The sequence below is a fragment of the Triticum aestivum genome, unplaced genomic scaffold (genome assembly GCF_018294505.1).
Source record: "Triticum aestivum cultivar Chinese Spring unplaced genomic scaffold, IWGSC CS RefSeq v2.1 scaffold128631, whole genome shotgun sequence".
Taxonomy (NCBI): Eukaryota; Viridiplantae; Streptophyta; class Magnoliopsida; order Poales; family Poaceae; genus Triticum; species Triticum aestivum.
In genome coordinates, this window is record NW_025225549.1 from 27,397 (window position 1) to 39,180 (window position 11,784).

General features: G+C 44.8%; 1 protein-coding gene across 1 annotated transcript; it reads right to left on the reverse strand.

Annotated features, from left to right (window-relative positions):
- Nucleotides 1–3,707: 3,707 nt before the first annotated feature.
- On the reverse strand, nucleotides 3,708–9,416 carry LOC123172252 (amino acid transporter AVT1C). The gene is made up of 11 exons (XM_044589253.1): nucleotides 9,113–9,416; nucleotides 7,897–8,237; nucleotides 6,419–6,633; nucleotides 6,276–6,299; nucleotides 5,926–6,106; nucleotides 5,620–5,842; nucleotides 5,400–5,535; nucleotides 5,028–5,190; nucleotides 4,876–4,919; nucleotides 4,679–4,741; nucleotides 3,708–4,288 (listed from the first exon to the last, which is right to left on the reverse strand). The coding sequence occupies exons 1-11, from the start codon at nucleotides 9,298–9,300 to the stop codon at nucleotides 4,193–4,195; spliced, it is 1,674 nt and encodes a 557-aa protein (XP_044445188.1). The 5' UTR covers nucleotides 9,301–9,416; the 3' UTR covers nucleotides 3,708–4,192.
- Between the last annotated feature and the right edge of the window lie 2,368 nt (nucleotides 9,417–11,784).

Below are 11,784 nucleotides of genomic sequence, written 5' to 3' on the forward strand. Positions count from 1 at the left end.
TTACTATTACGACATCCGTGCATATTTTGCATAGTTCTAAAACTAGTGCATTATCATTGCTAACTATGAAGTTATTACTATGTTTTTCAACAGATAATCCCAGAGGATTGTGTGCCTCATTTGATGTATCAGAATGGTAGGCTTGATGTTTTGAATATACAACCAGGTCATCCTACGAATCTCAACTGTCCATACCGGATTTCTAAAAGAAGTGGAGACATGCAAATCAAAGAATGGAAAAAATGTATGGACAGTCGCAAGGAGCTTCTTGGAAGCAAAAGGAAGCGAGGCGCAAGAATTGGAGACAGGATGATCTCCATTCTCCATAATGGAGAGTCAGGGTCTATATTGTTTTATGCTATTTTACCTTAAAGAGGGTATTTCGGTCCTACCTAATACTGATGATCATGTGCTAAGAACAATTAAGTAGGGTTGGTTCGATGACTGTGAGGATGATGATCGATCGTATGACTTGTTATTAATAACGAGTAGAAATTGTATGATGATGATTAGTAGGACTTGTTATTATATATGATGATGCATGATGCGTGCATGAAGAGTTATTATATATCAGCGGGTGAAATGAACATGGATTGGATTGAAGTGAAGGCAACATGCATGTGGTGCGTGTCGAAAGTAGTACAATCCAAACTTGATCAAGTCCGGATTAGTATTACTTTCGACATGCACCACATGTTGCCTTCACTTCAATCTAAGCCATGTTTAGGCATAGCAGTACTTAGCGTTGGTAAACCAAGCACGGAGATATAAGAGAGGACACTTCTCTCTAATAGCTACCTAATAACAACCTAAATTAACCCCCCAAAACCCCCAAACCCCCACCCCCTTTCAAAAAAAACAAAAACCTCAGCTCCTGCCAGGTGCTGACGCGTGGATGCCTATTGGTCCCGGTTGGTGGCACCAACCGGGACCAAAGGCCCTCCTGCCTGGGCTCCCCGCACCGGCCACGTGGACGGCCTTTAGTCCCGGTTCGTGTAAGAACCGGGACTAAAGGGCTAGGGCATTAGTAACGACCCTTTAGTCCCGGTTCCTGAACCGGAACTAAAGGCCCTTATGAACCGGGGTAAAAGCCCCTTTTCCTACTAGTGGAGGTTTTCTTTTGTTTTCAAAGGCCTGGCTGGTGAGACCTTCTTGGCCTTGGATAAAAAAAACACAACATTTACCTTGTAAGAGAAGATCCCAAAGATTGCAATTGAGTGTATCTTGTCACTAGCGTAGAAATGCTTAATGGCAATCTACGTCAGTGACGCGCCTTCAAAGGGACACACCACTGGTATTGGCCCAAATATCGGTGACGTGTCAGAATGAGTTGCCCAAATATCGGTGACGTGCCAGAACAAGCACACACCATCAATAACAGATTGCTAGTGACGTGGCGAGAAGTACAATCGCCATCAATTCATGGAACCAGTAGCCTAACCCTCGTGTAATTTACCAGTGGCACAATACCTTAAGCAGCAGGTAGTGAAACCGAAGCTGCCATTCGTTCGCTTGTGTTTTTCAAAGACCTGTCTGGTCTCTGTAAAAAAAACCTGTCTGGTGTGGTGAGATCTTCTTGGCCTTGGATATAGAAATCAGTCAACAAGTACCTTTCTGGGAGATACCTGTCGTTCGTCTTTCTGAATAACAAAGAAAATGGTATGTTGTATCAGTCTTGTTTGATGTCGAGGTCAGGGTTATCTTCCCCACGGACGGCTCACGGCAAGGTCAATGTCCTCACAGCTGGAAATGCCGTTTGTAATAAATATGGCAACGCCTTCACGTTAGGGTTTGTTGACGGTGGCGTTCCGTTAGCTTGTGCTTCGGTCTGAACATCTGTTTGCCTCCCTTCTATGTACTCCTTGCAGCGACGGATTTCACGTGCATGCCTACACCATGCAGCGAATACATCACTCGGGTACTGAACGTTATGTAACGTCTGCATGTCCCATGCACGTATACGTCTCACGCCTATCGCGACACCTCAGAGTGCCTGGTGTGTGTCTCCACATGCGTAAGGGGGCCAGTTACGCCTAAAAGGGCATGTCTTCTTTAATTATTGATGCATGCCTGGGGAATCTGATGACGACGGCTGCAAACTTGGTAGTTTTGTCGGGTTCTTCTGCTCGAGCAGTTATGGATTGGTTTTCGGAGGAGAACGGAATTAAGGGACAAGACCATCGTGTCATGCAGATATTGGTTATGGTGCCTACCATAATGGTTGACTTGGGTGGAGCCGATGCTTAGGATATAGGAGAGTCCCCGTGATGACTGATCTGATCGGGCTCTGATGGTGATCACTGATGCTGACATTCGTTTGCTTGTGTTTTCACATAACTGGATAGAAATCAGTCAACAAGTACCTTTCAAGAAGATCCATGTCTTTGGTCTTTCTTAACAAAGAAAATGGTATGTTGTACTTGTGTTGTTTGATATCGAGGTCAGGGTTATCTTCGCTAGAGGCTCGCGGGAATCCATTTTGTTTTAAATATGTTGGTGCCCTCATGTTAGGCTTGACGGTGGTGGTGTTCCGTGAGCTTCTGGTCCAGTCTAGACGTCTGTTTATCTCCCCTCATGTACTCCTCGGAGCGATGGATTTCACTGCATGATCCATGCAGAGTAGACGTCACTCACGCATCGAACGTTACATTTCGTCTGCATGTCCCATGCACGTATACGTCGCGCGTGTAAGTGGGGGCAGTTACGCCTAAAAGGGGCGCCTTCTTTGATTATTGATGCATGTCTGGGGAATCAGATGACGACAACTACGAAATGAGTACTTTTGCCAGGTTCTTCCTCTCGAACGGTTATTGATTGGTAATTGACGATGGTTGGGTTACCTATCATTGCTTCCGCAGGAGAACAAAATTAGGGGACAAGAACGTTGTGGGATGCGAATATTGGTTATGGTGCATACCATAATGGTTGAGTTGGGTGGAGACGGTGTCAAGATGTAGGAGGGTTCCTGTGATGGTGGTGGTGGTGTACTGGGGAGTGTGTGCTATTTCGGAAATGGAAAGGGCAAGGTTTGCTTTTGTTTTCAAAGGCCTGGCTGGTGAGACCTTCTTGGCCCTGGATAAAAACACACACAACCATTACCTTCTAAGAGAAGATCCCAAAGATTGCAATTGAGTGTATCTTGTCACTAGTGTAGAAATGCTTATAGGCAATCTACGCCAGTGACGCGCCTTCAAAGAGACACACCACTGGTATTTGCCCAAATACTAATGAAGTGCCAGAACGAGCACACACCATCAAATAGCATATTGCTAGTGGCGTGGCGAGAAGTACAAGCGCTACCAATTCATGGACCCAGTAGCCTAACCCTCGTGTAATTTACCAGTGGCACAATTGACATCTCCTTTTTGTTGACCCGGTATTGAAACTAAAAAGAGTATCCCACACCTATTTCCCCAGAGGTGACCCTGGGTTATTGAACCCACGAGAGAAAGATTCCCTTGAAGCAATGGTCTCTAGCAAGCTTTTGATCGGATCAGAAAGCAAATAATGATTCAAACACTTATAATAAAAAGAAGGTACAAGGATGAGGTCTTAATGCTTACAATCATAGCTTGTCGGCATGGCATAGTTTGTCAGTACAAAGACGTTGGCCATTGTCACAGAGGGTAAGTTGTTGGTGGTGCACTAGGGGGTGTCGCGGGTGCATTGTTTTGGAAATGAAAAGAGGAAGGGCGAGGTTTGCTTGCATTTTCAAAGGCTTGATGGGTGAGATCTTCTTGGCCTTGGATACAACATTTTATGCATGATAATAATAAGAAACACACATGGACATTGCATCCTTTAATACAAGTTACCTAGTACCTTCCTGAAAAAACATGCAAGCTAGAAAAATGGATATGTAGTAAATCTGGTAGACATGATCACAACTGTGTATATCAACTTCACAATCACTGAATGTTGCATCGAAGGCCACAAATTAAAGAGATGGGAAAATGAGGATCACAATTGAAGATGCCAACCTCATCATTACTAACAAAATTGATGCACCAAGAAGGAGGTAAAGTCACTTTCGGGGTACTCCGGCCAGGAGAGCAACCTCAAACAGATTCTCCTTTCATGGTACATCCTATCTATCATAACATGTTTTTGTCAAAGTCTTGCAAAAAGAGCACTAGAAACAAGTAAAACATTCATCTTTTAGTACATAAAAATCACCGTGCTTCACAAGGATTTACTGATAATTTTGGATGATCTTAGAAAGGGAGGAGTATGTGCCAACACCCGCACAACAGAGACCGACGACAATGATGAACACACATAGTACTATCTGCAAAGAAATAATGCATTTGTTAATTAAATTGTGTCTTCGGATATTTGAGCTTTGAGTCCATTCTGCTAATATGCATGATCAAGAACACAATGATATAATTTTGTGAAACTTTTGAATTTGTAGAGAATGGAGGCTGATGTGTTCCGCTGAGAGATTCAGTGTTTATTTGAATGAATAAAAAACTGGGATACAAAAGAAATGCTTAATTAATCAAAGTTGAAAATTATGTGCATTTAAATTTTATGAACCAACTATGCATTATACATGCATTTCAATCCTCGAGTCTCCCATATAGGTACCACTTTTCCTTTTCATTAGAAATCACATTTAATCTTGTTATGGTCTAATAATATAGATAAGTGTTCAAACTAAGAAACGACTTTTTACCTGATACCAAGTCACTGTACTCCTTAGGATGGCCAAAAAGCATGCACAAGGTAGAATATACGCCTAAAAAGTACCATGTGTTAGCTACAACAATCAACAAACAGATGGCACTAACGCAGTACCGCTTGGCATGAGCAGTTAGCTATCTCAAGACCAATAACAAACAAACGACACTAAAATTTAGAAGAAAAACTTACGACAAACATGGTGAGAAGAGATCCAACTAGGGACATCACAAGTCCTATAAGGCGCGGCAAAATCAATTAAATCCGAAAATTAGGAATCCCAGCAAGATTTGACTCAAAAATCAATTTTTATTCAAATAATTACTAGTGATGAAAATATTTACCAAAGAATGGAACAGATAGAGCAACACCAAGGGAAGACAACACCAGTGCTGATCTGAGCATAATTATGTTCCCGTACGTCTGTCTATTCGTAGGAAGCAGCTCTTCCAAACTCAGGGCAAGAGGAGTCATGGTAAGTGCATATTTGGTTATTGGATTTGTCACCTGAAAGATGAAAGATACAGTCAGCATGATGTGCTTTTTGTCTCACAAAAAGGAACCCTGTGTATTTAATATGTTCTGTAAATCATGCTAGAGGAAGAAACTTAACATTACACTGAAACAAAGAGCCATTTCATAACAGAACAAAATTGTAAACTATCAAAAAATGAGCCATATGAACTTAATTTGCTAATGTAGACAAGAAAATGTACCGTAGTCCAGACTGCGATCTTGGAAGACATAAGATTTGGGGGCATGTTCAGTGTGAACTGAGACTCCGTGGTTTCGCCAAACATTATGTACCCCATGACCGCGGCACCCGCGAACAGAACAGTAGATAGCGCGATGCTGACAACAAACAAAACCCCTCCTGAGATCATGGATTTCTCAAACAATGTTGTGGTTTACATACAGTGGTTTTGGTGTGGTTACCATGTGAAAAGAACGGCGTTGAATTGGTTGCTTTTCTTCAGAGAAGAGTAGATGTTAGGGAACACCCCATGCCCTGAGTAGCAGTACCCATACAAGCCAATGGCAATGGGGATTCCAGGGAGGTTCAGTGCCGTCCCTTCGCTCTTGTTGACACCGACATGATCAACAAGCCCTGCCCAAAAGAGGCAGGAGACGATGACGATCGACGCGACGACTCCTCCAGCTACAGAATTCAGAATCAGTAGATGATATCACATATTTGGTCAGATGATGAAACACATGAGCTCCAGGTAAATGAAATAATACCTGAAATGAAGCTTAGACAACTGAGGTCACGAAGCCAAGTTGTCGGCATGACAACGAGTGTCGTAAGGATTGCGAATAACACATGGGCATCCAGGGTGAAGCCCCCTATAGTCAGGTGTGCATTGGGGAACAACTTTGATAGATTGTCACTCTCTAATATGAGATATTCAATGCAGCAGGCCTGCAGGGAAAGAGTACTAGCCGTTGATATCATTATACTTCTAGAGAAGTTTTTGTATACTTGTCAGAGTATTAGATTCACTTCACTGTATTATTCACACCATAAAACAGAGCATCTAGCAATGTATTCTGTCAAATCAGCAAGCAAATGTTTCATGAGAAGTACTTACATACAGTTCCATGTACAGGATTATCTGAAGGTGGCAAAGACGAAGGAGTCAAGAGTTAGCACAAGACCATCCTCTACTGTACTCTGTAATACTGAAATGAAATTAAATGTGAGCTGGTCATCAGATTTTGGCAGAAGTTATACCGAGATGACGATGCGGCCAGGGGTGCCGAATGCGGCGTGGCCGATGTCCGGGTAGGTCTCGAGGCCTTCCTTGCTGTCGAGGCAGCGGCGGAGGAGCACGCCGGTGTACCACGCCAGCACGGCGAGCACGGCCAGTATCACCAGCCCGAGCCAGCCACCCTGCCTGACGGCGTAAGGTGTTGACAGGATCCCCACACCACACAGGACATTCACTCCTGCAAGTGACAGACAATGATTTGAGATTCAGGCGTTTGAAGTATTTTCAGTTGGAATTCCATAATAAACCCAAATTTTAAATTTGCAAACCGAGTAATTCAAGTGTTCAAACTACTTACAAGTGGAACTTTCAACTTGAAAATAAGTTAAGCTTTTAATTAGTTAATTAATATACTAGACATACAGAATGCTCACCGACAATTTATTTTTTGTAGGAAGTTCAGGCAAGATGAGTGGATACCCGAATTGTTTTGGTTTTGGTTCCAACTTACAAGTCGGAACATTAGCATATACTGAGCCAACTAAATTACCAGTAAGTGTCTTACTCACGAAAAAGGAGACTGATTACCATGCTAATTGATGGAAAGAAACAAGTCCCAAACAAATGGCAGACAGAGACCTGTTGTAAATAATTGTGCTGACACTGACAGTTCGATATCCACATGACCAGATAGATGCCCAAGATCGAAGGTTTAATAATGTCATTAGTAAACTGCATGATTGATTAGGACAAGGTTCCTCTTTCTCCTGACAGATCTCAATCAACATGCCTGGGCTGCTATCATGGTCCAGTTAATCATTTTATTGATCATGACCATGTTCCCATCTCACATGACACTGCTGTGCTGGCCTATCAGCCATGTGGTGCACGTCTACATCACAGGGAATTGACCGGAATCTGAGGGCTAATCAGCAATTCTAGGTGTTATATTATTAACACTACAGCTGTGGAAACTCGTTCTTGGACAGAATCTGTACATTGCACCTTGGTGTCAGCATGTGGGGGTTCAGCAAGTATGGCATCTTTTTGTCATGGCACGCATGTTATCCAATGTGAGCATCCTAGGTTGCAGATGGGATCTCTTAAGTTGACTTATCTACTGTATCCTTCCATGTTAACATGACAATCTGGTGTTCAATCATATTTTCTTTTTGATATATTTTCATTACTGAGCCAGTGACAATTTTTGATTTATTTTTATTACCGGGTCTCCCAAACTAAATTCCAATCCATTTTATAATCGACTTATATATAAATTTGTATTTTCCTTGTGAGTATATTTTTTTTTCTCAATTGGTGAAAAAGAGGATGATATCAAACTTTGGTTTCTATCCAACTGAAACCGGCTAGTTACACATCATCAAAACCAGCCTTAGTTTCATTAATTTGCAACCTGCATTTCTCTGCAACTCTGAATCTCACAATGTGCCTTCTCTTGTGTGAGGTTTTTTTGTGTGTGTAAAAGAACATAGGTACGTACCATTCATGACGCCCTGGGTGTAGGAGCACTGACGATAGGGCCCCACCTCATGGCCACCCCCACCACCAAGAGGCTTCTGGTCCTCGGGGATCTTGAACAGGGACGACGCCTTCCTCGACGGTGGCAGGTACTGGTGAGAGCTCTTCCGGGCATCATCGACATGGTCATCTTCGGTGGCGGCGATCAGGGCGGTGGGCAGGAGCGGCTTGAGGATCTCCGGCGCCGGCTTCCCCCGGAAGGAGGTGGCGAGGAAGGAGCTGGAGAGCCTGCTGAGTGTGGGCGTGCCCAGGAACCCGCTCAGGCACGGGGACTGCACGCTGCTGTATATGTCCATCGACTGCCTGCAACGCCAAACCAAAGGAGATCTCAACTTTTGTTGCCGATGAAAGACAGAAGAACACCTCCATGGTTATCGGTTGGATTCGCGGACAGTGTGCAGTGAGATCAAGAACTAAGTTCTTCCTCCGAACAATATTAATTGTCGCTGATTTAGTTTATGCGAAGCTGATGGATCGACCTGATTTATCTTTTTTAGAAACACACTACAAATGTAGACGCTCACACGTATGAACATACTCCCTCCGTTCCAAAATAGATGACCCAACTTTGTACTAATTTTAGTTGGGTCATCTATTTTGGAACGGAGGGAGTACATGATAAATCGATTAGTTAGTTTTTTTGAAAAAGAACCCCAGATCATTTAGCTTTCATATTCTCGTAAATAAAAGAAACAAAAAAGAAGAAGCTATCATCTGAATTCCCTCGTGGGCAGGCCAATCCACCATGGACCCACGAGCACAGAGACATCTGGTGAACGGACAAAATCGTGCCTACGCAACAGCAGCGGCAGCAGGGCCCACATGTCAATGGGGCCGTACACTCGCACACGCCATCCGCAGGTTCGTCTGCTCGTGGGCCCTCCCCGGCCTCTAGAAACTAATGTGCATAGAGTTATGTTTAGAATCCTAATTAAGGCTAACAGTTTCTCAAAAAAATAAAAATAAGGCTAACAATTCAAACATCTTGTTATTTTGAGGTGTCAAATTCATAAGTTTGTCGCAACAGCTTCATATAAGTACGTAAAAACTACTCACCAGAAAATGTTACCATAGACAAGGAAATGCTATTAGAAGGATATATTAGAAGAAGAAGCTCTGCATGATGCGGCCGTGGCCTGCATCCTGCCGCGAGCCACCGCTGCGTAGTGCGTACGCACCTGTAGCTCTGCGGCCACTGGTGGCTGGCGTAGGAGCTGGGTTGGCCACCGCCGGCGGCCTCGACCACCCGCGGGCTGCCGCACGACGACGACCCGTCGGACTCCTCCTCCTCCTCGCTGCCGCCCAGCCGGTGCTCCTCGTCATCGCTCTCCATGACGAAGCTCTGATCGGACACCGAGTTCCTCATCGCCGCCCTCAAGCTTGCTTGACGGCAATGGCCGATGGGCCAAGCAATACACAGAGGAAAGAGAGAGACCAGAGGGAGAGGGAGATAGAAAAGTGTGAGGAGAAGAATGAAGGAGCGAGAGGGGGGCGTGGGTGTTTATACACAGCGGCAATGTGGCTGCTCTGCTCTTGGGGGATTCCGTGGTGGCGACACCGATTAAACGAAAAGTTGTACTACTAACCAAGCGCTAACTAACATGGATTGGAGGAAGTATGTTCGGACCGGCCTGCAGAAAGATACAGACCCGCGTTGAATGGTAAAACACGTTCGGACGGTTACATGTGGTTTGAGGGGGAGATGCCCTTATCTCGGCGGATCAGTGCCTTTCGGCACGGTCTATGACTCTCTTTGTCGTGACGTGCCTAGGCAGTGGGAGGCCCTTCGATGGTGGCTGCGACTCTCTTAGCTCTTCAAGGTGCTGAGTGATCGCAAAGCAGCTGGTGACTTCTTCTCTACGTCTTCTCGGTGGCGGATCTCCTTTCGACTGATCCAACAAAGCTAGCTCCTGCTCTTCTCGGTCTGCCTAGGTGCTCAGTTCTTGATGTTAGCTGTGTGTCTCACTCACTTCTGGTTCTTCTTCTTGTGTCTCCGTTGTTCCCTGTAACTCTCTGGTGTGTGTTGTGTGCAATCTGTTGCACCTGTTGTGTTGTATCCTACTCTTATCTATAATGAAAATGGTTTAGGCCGGCGTAAGCCCGCCGTAGCACCGTCAAAAAAAAGATTGAATTGTGGAGATGCTCATTTTCTGTCCACAGTTGGTTTGATTAGCCGTGTATCAAAGGAAAGGACGCCGGCCAGGAATCAAGTGCCCTTTGCGGCTACGATGGGGTTCTCTTTAGATTCTGCAGGCAGGTTCCAAATGAGAGGTCCTACTATGTATGCACGTACGGTGACTGTTCGGTCGTCGTGCGCCAGGCATTGCAATGGTCGATCAGTGGTCACCAGAGACGGGTGGACGGACGTAATATATGAACCACGGACAGTGGATCTTCAGCCTTCTTCGTTCAGGTATCCATCCATCTATATCCAGGTTCTCTTGGCCACAAGAAGAAGAAGAAGAATTTGCATCTGGATAAGATGGTGATGCCATAGGTCGATCGGCCGACAGTGCATATACTTACAGCCATGTTCAATGGATCCAAGCATATTTGCCTGCTCAGACGGCTAGCGGCCTAGCTAATATAATCATATAGGAGTACTAGTATCGATCTCTGCAGATTATGCCCAACTTATGCGCATCTGCTGGAACATATATCGTCTGGCAAACTTAACCCATCCATGCAGACAAACTCCAATACAACTACCCGGCAGCTCACCTAGCTTCCACGCACGAGTCAGCTCAGCCAGCAACACACCTGAGAGACCGAGAAGCATCTGCACTGCAGATCAGCAGCCGGCCAGTCCACATGGCTTCACGTGATACGTCGCTAATTGGATAACACCATCACATGCATGCCTCGTTGTCCTATTCTGTGTGTGTGTTTGTGTTAATTCCACCTCTGGTGAGTGGACAACACCGCGGTGCATTTTTTTAGGACTTGATTAACACATCAGCACTAACCACATGCCTCTGTCGTGCCCCTTGATTAGCCATGCATGCATGGATGTAAAACAATGGGCACGATCCAACCATATACGCATGCATGCATTGCATACCGCCTAGCTGCTCTTCCCGACACCCTCGTATGGTTCCCACTGTTTGTTTTTCAGTCCATGTTGAGGTAGTAGCTAGGGCCGTGGATGCCAACGCGGACCAGGACTCTTGTTTTGGAGTACTAGACCAATATAATGTCACATTTTATAGTGATGCTAATTTGTTTATTGGTAAAACTTGCATTTGTTGAGCTTAATGTAGCGTTTTCAAGTAATGCTTGAAGGATTTTTTTTCTATTCGCTTTGAGAGTGAGAAATTATTAGCCGTGGAAGTTGGATAGATATTGTGGTTAGAAGGAAATAAGGGAAAAGTGCAACGCATTATTGGCTTGTCTTACTTTTTCCTCTGAATTACCTTGAATTGTCATTTTTTTGCCTAACCGACGGATCAAGGCAGGAGGTTTGCCGTTGCAGTGTAAGAAAATTGAGTTACCTGGTTAATTAGAGAAAACCGAAAGAAAAGCCACACCACAGATCGGCTAACTAGCATAAGGAGCATCATCTACCCGCAGCCGATGCGAAATGGTCAGGTGCTCGCCACCAATAACCCCATATTGATATTGCAGACGACCTCATCGTCATCACGTATCGGAGGCGATCAGGGGGAGGTGACGCGCTTTGAAGGGACAAAGATGGCATCCTGCTGCGGTGGCTGGTAGTGCCGGAGCTTGAGGCGGCCATGAGAAGTGAGGTGATGCACTTTTTATAGATGGCGACATCGTGTAGCTATAGAAGACGGCGGACGGTGGGCGTGTGTCAACTGCACGGATGGTTTGGGTGAGATCATGCGTG